This window comes from Macaca nemestrina, chromosome Y, assembly GCF_043159975.1.
Source record: "Macaca nemestrina isolate mMacNem1 chromosome Y, mMacNem.hap1, whole genome shotgun sequence".
In the NCBI taxonomy this organism is placed as follows: Eukaryota; Metazoa; Chordata; class Mammalia; order Primates; family Cercopithecidae; genus Macaca; species Macaca nemestrina.
This window is the reverse complement of record NC_092146.1, coordinates 7863904-7883443: the sequence shown is the minus strand read 5'-3', so window position 1 is coordinate 7883443 and position 19540 is coordinate 7863904. Positions and strand designations below refer to the sequence as shown.

Genomic DNA, 19540 nt, shown 5'->3' with positions numbered 1-19540 from the left:
TGACAGACCTACCCGCCCACGCACCAGTTCCCCTACCATGTTTGGAGCCAGTCCTTACTGAGGATGCCAATGCAATACTCCTGAATGATCACCTCATTGTGGAAGTAAAGATTGTGACAAAAGGAAAACTTCATCTTGCCGCCGAAACCCCGGATGGCTGAGTTCCTCCCCCTACCTGACCAAGAAGGATAAACAGGACCGACCCAAAAGACCATTTCATGTAGCTGGGCTGAGGTGACCTTCTAGCTTGGGGTGAAGCATGGGTTTCCCCTTCCCAGCTCTCCCGCTGAGACCCCCCCAGGTCCCAGGGGTACCTCAACCTGACCCAGACACCGAACCCCTCCGCAGACCCAGGCTCCTTAGCCTGACCTGCAAATCCATCGTGTAGCTTAGCAGGACTTCATCATTTGTGATGCTAACCAATATCTGGGTCTGCCGCACAATCTGACGCTGGTCAAGGAGACGCCAGATGATTGGGTGGGCGTGCAGGGAAACACCCTGCAAATTCGCAAGAGCACAGAGAGTGTGGGGCAGGGCTACCCCCCAGGCTTTTGGTCTGGTACCCTCCCTTCCTAGTCCTCTGTCTCTCTCTGGCGTTGGGAGGCACTATCATGACTGTGGTGGTCTTGGCGGCGGGTGGAGGCAGGACGAGGTAGCCTGCTCTGAGGAGGGGCAGGCACAGAAGAAGAGGGGAGGGGGTTGCGGGCGGGGTGTTGTGGTGTGAGGCGGCTACTTGCTCAGGGTTCCTGAGCTGCAGGAGGTCCTCGAGTGCTGGGTACTGGACAGGCTATGCTGCTGTCCGGGTGTGCAGTGTCCTCTTCTCCTGATCTCCCTGAGGAATGGGCGTGTCCCCCCAAGGGAACAGCTGTGAGTAGAAGTAGCTGAAGGGCTGTGCCTGCCTCTCCCTATGGGGCTCGCGTGGGTTCAACCGAGGTTACATGTAGTCAGGGCCTAAACATCTTTGGCTACAGTGCTGGCAGAGGAAAAAATCATGTCTGGGGAGCTGATGCCTGTCTTGCAGAGGACAGCAGCCCGGTGCATGGTAAACCTCGTGTTTCTGGGGTAAGTCTGCTGGACACAGCCACGGAGAGCAGGGATAGTTCCATGGCTGGCATGGGCATGCAGACACCCCTTCCTCCAGGGATTTTCCCAGTGAAGTGTCCTTCAACTTCCTGCTGTTTATGACGGGTCCTTTGAGCTGCTATTCTCCCTTGTGAGTGCTGTACTTGGCTTCCTATCCTTACCACGTGCCCTTAAGGCACATGCAATTTAACTGCCCTTCTATCTGCATAAGCCTGTCCTTGGTTCCTCTCGTTGTCCCCCATGCTCCGAATCCTGGTTGACTCCCGGTGCCTACCGCCTTGTTTCCTCCAACCCTGCTCCCGGGAGCTCGGCGCCCACCCACTGCTGCCAGTCATCCTGAATTGGCAGCTGTAAGGATACAGCTCTGGCCCAGAAGCCGGGAATGCGCTGCGGCCTGGGGCATTCACGGAGCCTAGCTCCAAGTGAAGGATGTCCAGTGAGTCTGTTGCCGGCCGGAGCGTACTAGGGCCAGGGCCTGACTGTGCCTGCTGGTCCGCCTGCTGGTCCCCCTGCTGCCTCTCCACATTGGCCTCTTCCTTGGCCACCACCTCCATCTCTGCCATGATGTCATCCCCCACTGGCATACCTCCTCCCCCAGGGTAGCCTCCCCAGACCGCCCTCTCCTGCAGAGCCTCGCCTTAACACTGTGCCCTCCTTGAGGCTCTCACAGACTAAGGCCTGAACCGCCCATCTCACAACCATGGCACCCCTAGACTGAAAACCGTGTCCCACACCTACGCGGGTACAGGGTTCCTGGGGAGCCTGCAGAGACCACAGCCCTCTGCATTTGCCATGGGGCCCAGAGACCCAGCAGGGTTCGCTGCGCACAGTAACCCTGGAATCGGAGGCCAAGGCCCTTGGCTTCCAGTACCGCGCTAGCAGGCACACAGCCAGTGCTGCACTTGCAGGAGCCTCTGCGCCAGCAAGGCAGTGCACACGGGCCATCGAATTGGCAACCATGGCAGTTGGCCTCCCGTGTGCACACAGTACAGGATAGGTCCTTTGGAATGCCCCTGAGCGTACAGCATCCTCAGGGAGGAAGCATGGAATTCGGTCTGTATTTGCCTAGACCTGAGAGAGTCCTTGTGGGGTTTCAGCTTCTGGTACAGACAAATTCCACCCCAGCAACATACCGGTCGACTTTCCTCCCAGGCACCCGCCCTGCCCTACTCCCCGCAAGCGACCGCGGCCGCCCTCGCCCCAGCGGGCAGCACTGGTTCCTCCTTCCCTCCTCTGGATGTGCAATATTCAGTCCCATCAGCCTAGACTGCCTAATGAAGTGAGATGTTTCATGTGTCCCCTGTGGGTTAATGTCTTGCCACACTCAGGATGCCAGTTAGGATACGGGCCTTCCATGCCCACAATTCCAAAGCGCTCACAGTCTGCGTGTGTCTGAATCCACCACCACCAGACACCAGCATCTTCTGGGAGGAGGCTTACCGCTGGGGGATGGAGTTGCAGGCCAACCAGGGGCCTGTTGCCTCAGGGGACGTCTACAGCCCTCGCAATAATTGGCCAACACCCACTGCCCTCGCAATCATTGGCTGCTGGAGATAGGCGGGATTTCCGGGCATGGCTTCTGGCGTCTTTCCGGCTCAGGCCAGCTCTGTTTGTACTTCCTGCAGTTGGGACTGTAGTGTCCCGAAGCCGGATGCATACGACCTGAGGACTGGGCGACTCTGAGGCTGTTCGTCCTACTGAAAAGCACCTGTATTGTCTCTTTCTCTGGACAAGTTGGTCTCTCAGTAAGAACAGAAAGCAAAGGTTTGGGATTTTGTCTATAAAAGGGGTTGGATTTTCTATGTATGGGTGTTGAATTATGGGAGGAGACAGTGGGGAGAGAACTCCTTAGTCCTATTAAGAAACTCATTTTTGTTAAACTCATCGATTTTTTCTCGAGAATTCTACCTTTAACTGTTCAGATATATCTGACATGTGGACAAGTTGTGGGAGATGGTGCTTGCTAAGGCGCCATTATTTTCATGTGCACTTTTTGTTAAAGCGGGTTTTCTCTGTGAATGTGGTCATCATTCAAAATACAGGCAATATACTTAACCAAGGCGATTAAAAATTTATACTTTTAGTCAGTACATGTCACGTGTCTGATTTGCTTGACGGGAATTATCAAATTTTGATATAAATTGTGTTAGTTTATGTGGAAGTCTGGGGCCATAAATAATCTCAGTTTAACTTTGCCTCTGTAAAGACTGTAATTGTCTCCTTCCTTGTATGAGAGTATTTGAAACATGTTTCTTGTATCTCTGGCACCGTAAATAATTTAAACCGAATACGTGGGTGTAATCCAGATAAATGGAGTTAGGTAGCCTAGAACGGGAACAAAATAGATGCGCTTAAGTAATTATATTAACCTAGCACAGGGACTTACTCTTGTAATCCTAGCATTTTGGGAAGTGGGGGTAGGAGGATAGCTTGAGGTCAGGAGTTAGAGATCAGCCTGAATAACATAATGGGCTCCTTTAGTCTATTGCCATTTTCACCTCAGGGACCGGTTTAGTGGAAGATATTTTTTTGTCGACAAGGGTTGCACAGGTGAAGAAGGCGGCGAAATGGACACGTTTGGCAGTGGGAACTGGCTGCAGGGCCTGAGGGGCAAGTGTGGGGCGGCGCTTCTGGCGGGAGTAATGTGAGGGCAGATGGGGCAGGGGTTGTCACGGGGTCAGGGTGGTGCAGCGGGGGAATAGGGAGGATGGTTTCCAGATAAAACTGTACCACCTCAGGTCATCTTCAAGCATTATATTCTCCATAGATAGGTTTACCGGTCATCCTCAGGCATCACATTCAGGTCACAGATAGGTACGGGTTGAAGGCCAGGATTTAGGGATCCTTGACTTATTGTATATTTCAAATCACTTAAAGATGGTAAAATATTTAAAATGTTTGCCCCCAAGAACATTTTAATTAGCTTGATTTAATCTTTTATCCGCATATCACGCTGGGCATGGTGGTTCACCCTTGAAATCCCATCACTTTAGTAGTCCCAAGCTGGCAGATCACTTGAGCCCAGGATTTGGAGAACGGCTTGGGCAATATGGGGAAACCCGTGTCTATTTTTAAAAACACACAAAATTACCCAGCTCTGGTTAAAAGCCCCTGTAGTACCAGCTACTTGGGAAGCTGAGAGTGGGAAGATTCAGTTGAGGCTGGGTGCAGGAGGCTGCAGTGAGCAGTGCACTTTGGCAACAGGAGATATATATCTCAAGAAAGAAAATACACAAAACATCACACTGTACCTCATAAATATATAGTTTTGAAGTAAAATTAATTAAATGGGGGTATCCTTCACATTACAACTTAGGAAAATTATAATAGCTTTTCTTATTTAATTTTCAGAAATGAGATTTTGTCAGGTACATATTAAAATGCAGCATTTGTCCATGAAGTCAGTGACCCCTTTGCTCTGTATGTTACAGATTTTACATACTTAAAGTAAGAAATACTAAATAGATGTCAGCCTCTGGAAGGGAATTTTACTTGAATTTTCAACACAGTATGTAATAAAATTTTATCTTTTTAGTTTGTTTATTTTTATCTAAATATGGATTTTTATTTTACCATTTGCAGCACAATGGTAGAAGCAGATCATCCTGGCAAGCTTTTCATTGGTGGCCTAACTAGGAAAACCAATGAAAAGATGCTTAAAGCAGTATTTGTGAAACATGGTCCCATATCAGAAGGTAACTCTTAAAACCTGTGTGTGTGTGTGTATGTGTATTTTCATATGTATATTTCAATGTGTATATTTAAAATATGTATGTTATATATATGTTTTGAAAAATGTTTTTCAAAGTTCATTGTATACCTACATTAAAATGCCTTATTGTTTTTAAACTCTTATTTTGAAGTATCTATTTGATATTTGGAAAATTCTCATAGTAGCAGGTTAAGGATCTATGGTAAGGATCAGCTACTACTTAGAAAGGAAAATGAGGAGTGTTGTGGAGTTAGGGAACAAACTGGAATAAAGTAGGCTGAATATTGGGGTGACTTAGTATTAAGAGTCATAGTAGCGATGTGAAATGCAATTATGTTTTGGTTTGATGTAACTTTCAGATGTTTACAACCTTGATTACTCTATCATATAAGTGAAAAATGTTTTCATATATTTTAGTTCTTTTGATAAAGGATCGAACCAGAAAATCCAGAGGCTTTGCGTTTGTTACTTTTGAGAACCCTGAAGATGCTAAGAATGCTGCCAAAGATATGAATGGAAAGGTAAGAGTCCCTTATTAATAATATTCTAACTCTGTTCTTCAATTAACAGTATTTCACTCTTTTTAGCATTGTGTAACTTTTGAAGATAGTAAAATGCCAGATGAAGCCATCTTTTTCTTTGTGCCATATACATGCAAGTGTAATTGGAAGGGTATTGGAATTAACATTATATAACTTAATATATGGTAACCTTTTTCTGTGTATTTCAATATGAGTGTAAATAGATTTTCAAAGGTTTTGAAGAGCTTTAAAACTTATAAGGAACCCTCATGTAAATGAAAGGAGTAAGTCAACATTTATTAAATGCTATTAATGGAATTACTTCCAATTCATGGAAATACTTCTAGAGTACAGACAAACTGTGGAGAGACATCTAGACAGACTCATAAGAAGAAAATATTCTCTCCCATTTTCTGAAAATACATTCTTGAGAAAGTATGTTTAAATAAGACCTTTACATTTAAGCAAGTGTTAAGTACTTGAAAACAAAACAAAACAAAATATGAGAACATTTAAGTTGGATAACAGAAGAAGTAACTGCCATTTGTGCTCCATCCTTGCTCTTTTCTCCTAAAGACGTTTTTTTCCCCTGTCACCAGAGTTATTTATGTAACATGAATACCTAATTACTCATTTTCCCAGTGTGTTCAAAGACTTGTTTTGATCCAGCCAATGGTGTCTTGTCCTATTGAGTCTTAAATCTAGAGATTGTGTGTTTACTAATGCTTTAAACTTTTATGTAATTCTATTAACTATTGAATTCCTTTACTTTGTGGTCAAGATCATTCCATTCTGGGCCCTTTAGAGCCCTTTTGCTTTGTAACATTATCCCAATCAGGCCAGGCATGGTGGCTCACGCCTGTAATCCCAGCACTTTGCCAGGCGGAGGCAGGCAGATCATGAGGTCAGGAGAACGAAACAATCATGGCCAACATGGTGAAACCCCATCTCTACTAAAACACAAAAAATTAGCTGTGCATAGTTGTGTGTGCCTGTAGTTCCAGCTACTCGGTAGGCTGAGGCAGGGGAATCAATTGATCCTGGGAGGTGGAGGTTGCAGTGAGCCCAGATCACGCCACTGCACTCCAGGCTGGTGACAGAGCAAGACTCCATCTCAAAAAAATAAAAAATAAAAATAAATAAATAACATTATCCCAATCTGTTTTTAGCTCCTGTTAGTCTTTACGCTATCCCAAAAATGCTTTCTTGGACTTCTTGAGAATTTTCCTTTGCCGTGTATGTCTCACAAATAACAATTTATGCTTCAAAACAACTTAGATTTCATATTTTCTTCCTCATTGCGTATCATAGGTATTTTGTACTCACTGTACCATATATTAATCTATTGATAGTGAAATTGTATATAGTGCATATTTCAGTCTTCCTGGTTGCTTTTCTGTTACATCTAGCACACTTTCTGGCACTTAGCAGAAAGTACATTTTTATTCACTCTTATACATTAGTATTTTAAGCTGTAGTAGAAACAGAGAGTAGCTTTTGGTTCATGGCTTTGTGGTAGGTATGGAGATAATTTTGACATATGCATAGTAATCTATGATAATTTCTTTTCTCCCGCTAGTTTTCAAGCAAAAGAGCAGGTAATTTGTGTAGAGTTTTTGTTTGTTTGTCTGTTGGTTATTTAAGATGGAGACTCACTATGTCGCCAGGCTGGATTGCAGTGGGGCAATCTTGACTCACTGTAACCTCTGCCTTCCGGGTTCAAGCAATTCTCCTGCCTCAGCCTCTGAGTAGCAGGGACTACAGGCATGCGCCACCATGCCCAGATAATGTTTGTACTTTGAGTACAGTCGGGGTTTCACTCTGTTGGCCAGGATGGTCTCTATCTCTTTACCTCATGATCTGCCCGCCGTGGCCTCCCAAAGTTTTGGGATTATAGGCATGAGCCACCACCCCCAGCCAGTGTTATTTCTGAATTACTTCATCTCACATATTTTATTCTGTAAAAATAAATATGAATCTTATATACACATAAATGTTAAGATGGCCAATATAGGAGGTTCTTAGAGTCTTCAGGGGAAATTAACAGTTTAAGGAATTTTGGCTGACTTCAGAACACAGGGAAGGAAGCAGCCATGCACAAACCTGGGGAAAATGTTTTGGGCCCAGAAATAACAAAAGTTTTGATGTGACTTTAGGCGATGTGACCGCAAGAGGTCTTCTAAGGGATTTCAGATCTTCCTCCAAATAGCAAAAGCCATGTGTTTTTTAAATCAAATTTTAAACAGCTGAACTGTTTTCAAAAATTACTTTGGCCTATAGAAAAGATTACACAGAAAAATGTTACTGTGAAATTAATTAGGATATTTAAGCATTGCTGAGATATTACATGAAGTACTACATTAAGAGTTGTTTTTTATGGGCACATCTAAGGCAATATAAGAAATGAGAATGAGTAAAGCAAGAAACCTTAATGAGATCAAACAAGGATCACATTTACAGAAACATTTCTAGAGTAAATATAGAATTGTAAATCATATGGCGACATTTTATGTGTTAGCAGATCAAACAAGAAACAACTCATAATGACTAATGTGACTAATCACTTTGAATCGGTAACTTCATTTTTTAAAATGACACAAGTTTCCCTGGGACACTGAAACATTTAAATCAGTGGCACGAATACAAAGATCAAGTGGATTAAATATTGTAAAAAACAGATGTGCCACATTCTTCCATAGAATATGTGATGGGTTAATCTTTTTTTGTTTGTTTGTGTGAGGTGTTTTTATTTTAATAATGGAGAAGTTTTCAAGGAATTTGAATTATAGAATTTGTGTTTGATTCCGTAATGGAAGGCATGTGCTCAATAAATGTCTCAAATTTGGCACTGTGAAAGATGGGTTCATTTTAGGAGGAAAAAAAAGTTTGCTTTGGGAGAAAATATCTAGAATTAAGCTATAGTTGATGTAAAAATGCTTTAAAATGTGCTTAGGTTAAATGTGCCAATGTTATTGATAGTACTCTTAATATTTTTAGTCTTTGGATGGAAAAGCAATAAAAGTAGAACAAGCCAAGAAACCATCATTTCAAAGTGGTGGTAGGCGGAGACCACCACCTTCTTCAAGAAACAGAAGCCCTTCAGGAAGTCTGAGATCTGCAAAAGGAAGTAGTGGAGGAACAAGAGGGTGGCATCCCTCACATGAAGGACACTTCGGTAATGTTTTAAAATGTAAAGATGGAACCATAGGACTGAAAGAAAATAAGTTTGAAGATATCGAAATTTCCCAATTTTATTTATTTCCTTTATGAACAGAAAATTGACTTATAATCAAAATTATTTCTAATTACTAAAGGTGGATTATAAGAATGATTGAAGTAATATCTAAAATTTGTTATAAAATTATAACAACTTTGGATTTAAATAACACAAATTTCAAACTGAATTGAGTTTATGAATGCTGATTACCTGTACTCAACAGGTTTTCTGCAGAATTCATTTACATTCAATATACTTTAGAGTTTTCTACTTTGGGGCCCAGAACTTCATATCAGTTGTATTATCAAAGTATGATGGGTTATTTAAAACTTTCCAACAGGAGAAAATTAATCCAGTACTTAAGATTGATTTTGCAATATTTCTTTTTTTATGTATACATGTGCAAACATCTATGCAACTCTTCTGCTTTGTAATTTTGATATGGAGAGTTTGTACATTGGCCTGCCGTAAAGCATTTTCAATTTAAGAAACATAGAACTTTAATTTCTGAAAAGAGTCTGTGACACTGAAAAGGTCTAAAAACCACTGCTTCACAGATACGTGTGTGTCTTTCTTTGCCGGAGGATGAGGCACTGAAAATGATATTTATGAGTGTTTTACACAATAGAAATGAAGGGCCAATTAATAAACCATGTATTTTTTAAAAAAGAAAAAAACTATTGGATAGACCGGTCGTCGTGGCTTCATCTTAGCACTTGGGGAGTATGGAGCGGGTGGACCACAAGGTCAGGACTTCCAGACTAGCCTGGTCAACATGGTGAAACTCTGTCTCTCCTAAAGATACAAAAATTAGCCTGGCATGGTGGTGTGCACCTGTAACCCCAACTACTAAGCTGAGGCAGGAGAATCACTGGAACCTGGGGAGGCGGAAGCTGCAGTGAGCTGAGATCTGGCCACTGCACTCCAGCCTGGCTGACAGAGTCAGACTCCGTCTCAAAAAAAAAAAAAAAAAAATCTAACATTTACCTTGGAGTTTTTATAACCAGATGTGTAATTAATTGGAGATTTTTTTTTTTTTTTTTTTTTTTTTTTTTATGAGACGGAGTCTCGCTCTGCCGCCCAGGCTGGAGTGCAGTGGCCGGATCTCAGCTTACTGCAAGCTCCACCTCCCAGGTTTACGCCATTCTCCTGCCTCAGCCTCCCGAGTAGCTGGGACTACAGGCGCCGCCACCTCGCCCGGCTAGTTTTTTGTATTTTTAGTAGAGACGGGGTTTCACCAGGTTAGCCAGGATGGTCTCGATCTCCTGACCTCGTGATCCGCCCGTCTCGGCTTCCCAAAGTGCTGGGATTACAGACTTGAGCCACCGCGCCCGGCCTAATTGGAGATATTTTTTTAGTTGAAATTGCAGTGTTTGCTCCATTTTAAGATGCGTAGCTACATGATTATTTAGTCTCCATTGATCTTGAGGGTGAGGTTCAATAATGCTCTGCCATGTATGAGACTGTGTGTATTATAAACCTGTAACACCACCTGGAAATTGGCACATATCTACATTTTTTGTAGATATACAAAAATGTTTATATATTATTTAATATACAATTCTTAAAGATTATTAAAATTTAGCATAGTGTAATCTGAAAATCAGTGTTTCATAAGGCAATTGTAAGAATTCTATATTATGTTAAAAAATTTTAGAGATAATGTATTTTCCTGTTCTGTCACTTTTTGATATTGTAAATATTTGAGTTTCTTTGAATGGAATTTATCTTTTTTTTTTTTTTTTTTGAGACGGAGTCTGGCTCTGTTGCCCAGGCTGGAGTGTAGTGGCGCGATCTCGGCTCACTGCAAGCTCCGCCTCCCGGGTTCACGCCATTCTCCTGCCTCAGCCTCCCGAGTAGCTGGGACTACAGGCGCCCACAACCGCGCCCGGCTAATTTTTTGTATTTTTTAGTAGAGACAGGGTTTCACCGTGGTCTCGATCTCCTGACCTTGTGATCCGCCCGCCTCGGCCTCCCAAAGTGCTGGGATTACAGGCGTGAGCCACCGCGCCCGGCCTAATGGAATTTATCTTTATGATATGCTTTCAAAATTTTCCTCATAACAGAATGATATAAACAGTCATCATTTTTCTTTTAATATTTTTATGTATATTATACTTAGATATTTTACTGATAGATTTCTGCTCCCTGTTCCCTCCCCAGTTTTCTTAAATCTCTCTCTCACAACAATATATTATGATTCTTGAGTTTCTTTCTAGATTTTGTAAACAGACTTTTATTGCTTGAACTGTACTTATTTCATATAGAAATGTTAATTTTATTAGTTTAGACAAATGTGAGTTTGTAAGATTACAGTGTGTAGAAAATATTTATAAACAACTAAAAGCCACTTAAGAAACAGTAATGTTAGTTAACTGAAAAGATTCTGTTTGAAATACAGATGATGGAGGATACACTCTTGATCTCAACATGAGTTCTTCTGAGGGACACATTCCAGTTAAAAGACATCCCTCTTCAAGAAGTGGAGGTCCTCCTCCTAAAAAATCTTCTCCTTCTGCTGTGGCAAGAAGCAATAATTGGATGGGAGGCCAAGGTAAATGCTACCTAACAGAAAGACTGTAGTTTTTGTATGACTAAAAATGAGCTATTTTAACTGAATGCTTAACTTTAGGTCCATTGAACAAAAGAGAAGTGACACATAAATAGGCATACTTACTGATTGATAGCTTTTATTATATTTCCTATCTCACTGGTGAAGAAATACTTGAGCTTCTCACTGCAGATCAAAGACATGATTAGAGTGAGGCCAACATTTCTTTTAATCCTATGTTTGCTAGAAAATTCCACTTAATTTTATAAAAGGTCCTAGCAGTATTATTTGATGGTAGGCTTCTTCATCTAATGAATTCTTCCATTTCCTAGGTGGTGTTCCCCTGGTGTCGCAGTCTAAAAATTGCTTGTTCAGTTTCTTTGTTGGGTTGGAGTCTTGCTCTTACCAGATCAGAGTGCATTGGTGAGATGATGGCTTACAATGGCCTCAAAATTCTGGGCTCAAGCAATTCTGTTTCAGCCACCTGAGTTTCTGCAGCTACAGGCATACACCATGACAGCTAGCTAAATTTTTTCCCTATATTTTTGTAGAGAGAGGATGTCACTACATTGTCAAAACTGTCACTATGTTGTGAAAGCCCATGGCTCAAGCAGTCCAGCTGCCTCAGCCATCCACACTGGCTCATAGTGTGAGCCACTGAGCCTGGCCATCCAGCTTCTGAGACCTCAATAAAGCTTATGTTTAAGGCATTCTTACTGCTTAGATGAAGATTCAAAAGAACTACAAGAGCGTTTAGCAGAAAAGGAGTCACTGGGCTTAAATATTACTTAAAAATAAATTTAAGGCTTCAAAGGTAGACATGAAGGAATCCAATATTCTTAAGTGGATTTCATAGAAGTGCAGAGTTGTGGAATATAAGGGGATGTAAATCAATAATTAAGATTGTTCCAAGATGTTTAAACATTAACACAAGATCCTTAGTGTAAGGTTGGAAATTATTTGAGCAGAGAATTTAGAAGTAAGCAACATGAGGTGAGCAGTAGGATTGAATAGAAGGAATGTCTTTGAGGAGAATTGTAAGATTGCAGACTGAATAGAAGAAAGCATACAATAAACAAAAGTTTTTAGCAAGAAGTTATGCAGAACAAATTAAAATTCTTAGTCCTCCATCCTAATATGAAGGAAATTAAAAATGGACAGTTTCAATTTTGCATTTCATATATAAAGTTTGGTGAAGTCAGGTATTTATTGACTTCAGGATACACAAGGCAATACATTTCCATTGGAAAATTAGCCAGTGAACATATCACAGGTGAAATACTGACCTCAAAGGAAAAGCACGGTGAAGAATATATTAAAGGAGAACCTTTTCTATTTTGAAATAGCAACAATGTTGTAAAGACCCCTTTAATAGTGTTACATATTGCAGTAAAAGTAATTCTTGGCTATCATTAGAAAGTTTTCATTAGTATATTTTAATTTGTCAACATTCAAGATAGAGCCAACCACTTAGAGATAAAGGAGAACTTTTTTGTAATCATTTAGCACGCAGTCATTCAAACGTAGCAGTACTTGTTTGTGTGAGGTGGATAATTACCTTCCTCAGCTGAGAAAGGACAATGTATGTAAACTTTAAAATCTGTGAAGAGTTTGATGGTTTTGCATGTTTTCCCTGTTTCATTAGTAGTCATCAGTAATTCATATGAAAAGGAAAATAATAACTAAGTAGTTATTAACCATTAAAAATGAACTTTTACCTAACAATTAATGTTTGGCTTCAGCTTCATTAGAAGAACTGGCCTTGTGGGGGCAATGGGATTATCCAAAGCCATAAGAAATATTCACAGTGTCATGACTGTCTAGTAATTTAGGGAACAAAGAATGGAGTCATAGAAGAAATAATTGTAGATGTTGTTTGAGAAGAGAACATAGTGTTTCAGATTTGGTGATGTTTACATAATGTTCCATCATTTTAATATTAAAGGTCCTGTGTCACGTGGAAGGAGAATTATGGAGGTCCTCCACACAGAGAGCCGACCTCTTCATGGAGAAATGACCATATGTTACCAAGAGATGATGGTTATACAAGTAAGAATAGGTAAAGGAAAAATGAAAAAAAACAAACAGTTGATTTTTTTTGTTATGGTATGAAATTTACATAACAAAATTAAATATTATAAAGTAAACAGTTAAGGGGCATTAAATATATTCTGTGTTGTGCAGCAACTACCTCCATTAAGTTCCAAAACATTTTCATCTCTCCAAACTAAAACTCCAGCTACAGTTAAGGAGTCCCTTCCATTTTCTGCCTTTGCTCAGCTGCTAGCAAACACCAATCAGTGTTCTGCCTCTGAGTTTACCTGTTGTGAGCATTTAATGTTAATGGGCTCAAACACTACACAACTTTTTGTATCTGTCTCCTTTCCTTTTGCGTGCTGTCTGAAGGTTCATTTATAGCGTAGCACTTCACTCCTTCCACAAGCTGTTAACCCATTGTTTTATTTGGGTTGTTTTGACCCCAGTATTTCTATGCACCAACGTTTGTTTGAGTATATGTATTCAATTCTGGGTGTATATGAGTGGGATTGCTTGGTACTATGATAATTATATTTGCTTTCTTAAGTAACCATGACATTTCTCCATAGTAGCTTCATCATTTTCCATTTCAACTAGCATTATATCAAGGTTCCAATTTATCTTCACCCTCTCAAATACTTGTTATTTCCTGCTTTTTAAAATTTATTGCCATTCCAGTGTGTGTGTAAAGTATGGTATCTCACTTTGGATTTGAAATGCATTTGCTGAATCACTGATTATAAGTATCTGTTCCATGTGCTTTTTGGGCATTTGCCTATTTTATTTGGAGAAATATCTGTTTAGATGTTTGGGCTTTTATTTGTTTAAGTTGTAACTTAGTTTTGTTTTGGATACTAGAAGTTGAAAATTTAAAATTTGTTTCTTTAACTTATGCACACAGATATCATCCAAGCTCCCAAGAAACCAGAGATTATGCTCCACCATCTAGAGACTATGCATACCATGATTATGGTCATTCTAGTTGGGATGAACATTCCACTAGAGGATATAGGTAGTATAACTTTTTCTGAATTTGTGAAAAAGATTTCTTAAATTATTCATTCCAACTAACATTGTATCAGGGTTCCAATTTATCTACATACTCTCAAACACTTGTTATTTCTGGCTTTTTAAAATTTATTGCCATTACAATGTGTGTGTGAACTCTGGAATCTCATTTTGGATTTGAAATGCATTTTCTGAACCACTGATTATGAGTATCTGTTCCATGTGCTTTTTGGGTGTTTGCCTATTTTATTTGGAGAAATATCTGTTTAGATGTTTGGCCTTTTAATTATGTTTAAGTTGTAATTTACTTATGTTTTGGATACTAGAAGTTGAAAACATAAAATTTCTTGCTTAAACTTATGCACACAGAAATCAGCCAAGCTCCCGAGAAACCAGAGATTATGCTCCACCAGCTAAAGACTATGCATACCCTGATTATGGTCATTCTAGTCAGGATGAACATTCCTCTAGAGGATATAGGTACTATAACGTTATCTGGATTTATCAAATAGATTTCTTAAATTGTTTATTCTGACATTAAAAAACTGTTTTTTCCACATTAGTGATCATGTTGGCTATGGTGAGACCCATGGTAGAGACCATTCTGAAGGTCCAAGTGGAAGTTCTTACAGAGATGCATTTCAGAGATATGGTAAGGGTCCAGGATGGATTTATAAGTTATATAATTGTATTTAATAGAACAGATCATTATTTTAATGAAATTCTAAGGAAAATTATAAAGGACAAATATAACATGTTTAAATATTGAGTATTCTTAACAGTATAAAGCATAGGGAATGATATGAAGCAGAGAATTTCAGTTCACGTGCGGAAAATGTGACTCAACATTTACTTAATTTGTTAAACTTCAAAATACCACTCTTACACTTCTTTTAAATAAAACCTTCTGACCAATGCATGCTTGGTTAATATCCTGTCAACAAGGGCAGAGGAAAGCAGATATTTCCAAATAGCACTTTAACTAATTCATCCTTTAGTGATGGCAGTAAAATAGTTTAAATGTAGTCCAACATATTATTTTATCAACCCTGCAGGGACCTCTCATGGTGTACCACCTGCACAAGGGCCTCGGATGTCTTATGGTGGAAGCAGCTGCCATGATTATAATAATACACAAGATAGATATGGCAGAAGTCAGGAGAGTTACTCAAGAAGCCGTGGTGATTTTTGTTTTTGTGGTCTGGATAGGGTTCACCCTGCTCGTCGTGAAGCATATGGTAGCTCAAATTATGTGGCATCTACAGTAGATGGTCAGGAAAGTCAATCGAAAAAAGGAGATTAAAGCATATATTAAAGCAAGTATTCAAAATAATCGTTATTGCATACCAAACCTTGTTTGCAAATCAAATATTGAAATATTATTTCTGCCCTGTTACTTGCATATTACTAAAAGAAATGTATCTGTTTTGTGGAGACAGTTAGATGCTAACTTCCTCCAGGAAGGTTTTGAGGTATTCAAAGGAAAATGAATTTTCTTCAAAGTAATTTCATACTTGTTCATGCCATTTGAAAACTATCTGTTTAGATATAATATCTACATTAAAATTTTTAGAATAAAATTTTACATGTAATGCAGAGTGCCTGTTATTGCTTAGCTGCCCATGCTTAAAAGCAAATTCAATAAAAGAATGAATTGTGTTGTTTGTTGAACATTTTCTTTGTTTCTTTAAGCATAAATAGATACAAAATTAGGCATATGTTACATCTCCCTTGCAAGCTGCACAAGTTTTCTAATTAGGCTTTTTCTCTTTAAAAACTTACAAGCTTAAAATGTTTGAGAAGCCTTCAAAAAGACTACAAAACTGCCTCACCATAAAACATTTATTTGTTAGAGGAATAGTACAGGTCGAAGGAAATAATTAGATGTAGTTGATACTAAAGTTTAAAACATTTGGAACATTCTACTTGAAACATTCTGTGACTGAAGGGGTATAATGGTAATGAAACCTTTTTTTAACCTAAATCAAAGTGAGCCAGCTAAGTTTCTCAAGTGCATAGCATAATGAAATTAAATGTTCCTAATTTAGATAGTAGAAAGTAGGTGTTTTGTCTTGAGGTACTCACGTTAATTTTTTCTTAAAATTTTGGCAATGGTTGTTGTACACTTTAGTAATAAGTTCTTACAAATAGGAATAATCTAGAATGGTTGGGATTTTATCTTTTTTTTTTTTTTTTTTTTTTTTGAGATGTAGTGTAGCTTTGTCGCCCAAGCTGGGGTGCAGTGGCTCCATCTTGGCTTACTACAACCTCCGCCTTCTGGGTCCAAGCTATTCTTCCTCAGCATTCTGAATGACTGGTATTAGAGATGTGTGCACCACAGCTGGCTTGTATTTTTAGTACAGAGAATGTTTCACCATGTTTGCCAAGCTGTTCTTAAAATCCTGATCCACCCTCCTCGGACTCCCAAAGTGCTAAGATTACAGGCATGAGCCACCACTCTCAGCCTATCAGATTTAATTGATGATATGAATGGAAATGCTTTAAACCCCATACTTTTGGGAAAGTGAATTGTATAAAACAAACTGCAGCATAAACTTTCAGACAGGATTGCTTAAAGGTTTAAGAAATCATCGAATGATAAAAAGATTTGGACCTAAATAACTAAACTGATTTATGTTCCTGATTATACAACCTAAAGAAATGAAATACATGAAGTTCCAGAAGTTTTGCAGTCCGTAACTCTTATAATTAACAGACTAATCTCCAAGGAAGGAATATTTTCTTGAGAAATTTTTGACAAAATCATCACTTTTTATAGGGTAAAGGGACAAATAATTTTAAAGGGAGAAGTTACTAACTTTGATTTTCAACTGAATTATTCGTTCTATGAAGTTGTGTTTTCATTCACCTATAACATAGGATTGTAAGCATGAAGTACAAAGATAAAACTCCCTAGTCTTGTGTATCTTACTATCCAGGTGTGATGACTCAGGTCTTTAATTCCAACACTTGGGGAGGTTGAAACTTACAGATCACTTTAGGTCAAGAGTTGAAGACCAGGTTGGCCAACACCATGAAATCCCATCTCTAACAAAAATATAAAAATTAGCTGGGTGTACTGGTGCATGCCTGTAGTATGTTACAGTTAATTGGGAGGCGCAAGCAGGAGAATCGTTTGAACCTAGGAGGCTGCAGCTGCAGTGAGCCGATATTGCACCATGTACTCTAACCTGGGTGAAGTTCTACCTTCGCTCTATTAATTCTTTTGAAATATACAATAAATCATTATTTAATGTACTCATCCTGCATCCTGTGCTACTGAACACTAGATCTTATTCCTTCTAAGAAACTATAATTTAACCCACCACTATCCCCTCTTTGATCCCTTCCTTACCAGTACACATTGCTTGTATCAAAATATCACATGTATGCCAAAAGTATCTAAAACTGTTATGTACAATTTTTTTAAAAGAAGTAAGAAAATAATAAAAAGAGTGTTTCCAACAAGGTAATAAAATAGGTGGCTCTAATATGTTCCTCCACCCACCAGTGCAACAAATAAAAAGCCACACCCACATCAATTCCTTATGAGATAAACTCAAATCTAGTTGAGATACTCTTACAGATAGGATTATGAAAATACTCACTTAACAAGATGTAAGAAAAACTGAATCATGATCTTGTTCTAGAGTTTGTATCTGACACAGTGCCCTAGAATCAATAGGGAACTATTATTTCACAGCTTCTCTCAGAGGACTGAAGTATTAAACCACATATGTAATGCCCCAACTGTTACAGCTGCTTCTCAGTGAAATGATTGCCTATCTCTGGATTCTAACACAGATTAGCATTTTTAACTCTCTGAGGACCTCCGACATAAAAGAGAGATTTAAATAGACATTCAAGCACTTCCAAACTGTTTCCTCCTGGTTTACTTAATCTCAAGTAGTTAAGAAAGCCCAGCTCCCACTTTGTACCTTGAAGATCTTAGATTGTACATCTGACGTCTTGATATTTTTTTCTTCTTTTTCTTTTGAGACTGAGTCTTGCTCTGTTGCACAGACTGGAGTGCAATGGCACGATCTCAGCTCACTGTAAATTCTGCCTCCTGGGCTCAAGTGATGCCCCTGTCTCAGTCTCCTGAGTACCTGAGATTACAGGCACCTGCTACCTTGTCAGGGTAACTTTTGTATTTCTTAGCAGAGACAAGTTTTCACCATGTTGGTCAGACTGGTCTCAAACTCTCGACCTCAGCTGATCCACCTGCCTTGGCCTTCCAAAGTGCTGGGATTACAGGCCTGAGAACGACACCTGGCCATATCTTGCCTTTTTTTTTTTTTTTTTTTTTTTGAGACGGAGTTTCGCTCTGTCGCCCAGGCTGGAGTGCAGTGGCGGGATCTCAGCTCACTGCAAGCTCCACCTCCCGGGTTCACGCCGTTCTCCTGCCTCAGCCTCCCGAGTAGCTGGGACTACAGGCTCCCACCACCTCACCCAGCTTTTTGTATTTTTTAGTAGAGACAGGGTTTCACTGTGTTAGCCAAGATGGTCTCGATCTCGTGACCTCGTGATCCACCCGTCTCGGCCTCCCAAAGTGCTGGGATTACAGGCTTGAGCTACTGCGCCCGGCCATCTTGACTTTTATAGCTTCGTCCCAGGTAAGTTGCTTGTAACTCTCTCGACTTTTGAATCTGTCAGGGTCCTCTGAGAGCAGGCACATAGGCATTTCTCATCAGTCTTCATCATCACTCACTTTGACAATATACTGAGCTTCTAAATTTTCCTTCCAAAGAGTCAAACTACCCAACTAGTACCCGAACTTCTCAGGTTGCTGCCTAATAATTTCAACATTAACTTGCCAATCTCTAGAAGCTAATGAATCCCAGCATTTTGTAGTTCCAGGATTCTAAAGAGAAAAAAGGATTGTTTTACAATAACTCTGCATGATTTTTAAACTTGCCTGTTGACATAGTTTGGACATTTGTCCCTCCATGCTTCAGGTTGAAATGCGGTCCTCTACACTGTAAATGGCACCTAGTGGGCGGTGTTTGTGTCATGGGGCTGGATCCCGCATAAATGTCTTGGTGCCCTTGCCATGGTTGATAAATGAGTTTTCCACTGTATTAGTTCCCACAATGTAGATTACATCCAAATAAGTTGTTGAAAAGAGCCTGGTACTTACTCCTCTTCTCTGTCTTGCTGTCTCCACATGTGACATGACTGGTTTCCTTTTACCTTCTGTCCTGAATGGAAGCCTGGTGAGGCTCTCACCAGAGGCAGATGCTGGCACCACGTATATTTTACAGCCTGCAAAACTAGGATCCAATTAAAGCTCTTTTCTTTATAAATTTCCCAGTCTCATAGTCTTTTATAGGAACACAGACAGATTAAGACATGTATCTCTGGCTTGCCTATATCAGTAAGCAGTGGAGGTCAGCATTCACGACTTCCTG

General features: G+C 39.9%; 1 protein-coding gene across 1 annotated transcript; it reads left to right on the top strand.

Moving 5' to 3' along the window:
• Nucleotides 1-2714: 2714 nt before the first annotated feature.
• Nucleotides 2715-15859, top strand: LOC139361009 (RNA-binding motif protein, Y chromosome, family 1 member F/J-like). Its single transcript, XM_071089514.1, is given in 11 exon segments — nucleotides 2715-2847; nucleotides 4666-4778; nucleotides 5213-5316; nucleotides 8314-8491; nucleotides 10935-11087; nucleotides 11166-11185; nucleotides 13049-13143; nucleotides 14023-14133; nucleotides 14499-14631; nucleotides 14634-14781; nucleotides 15185-15859. Coding segments are annotated over 10 exon segments (1299 nt in total). The 5' UTR covers nucleotides 2715-2847; nucleotides 4666-4669; the 3' UTR covers nucleotides 15433-15859.
• Nucleotides 15860-19540: the final 3681 nt, after the last annotated feature.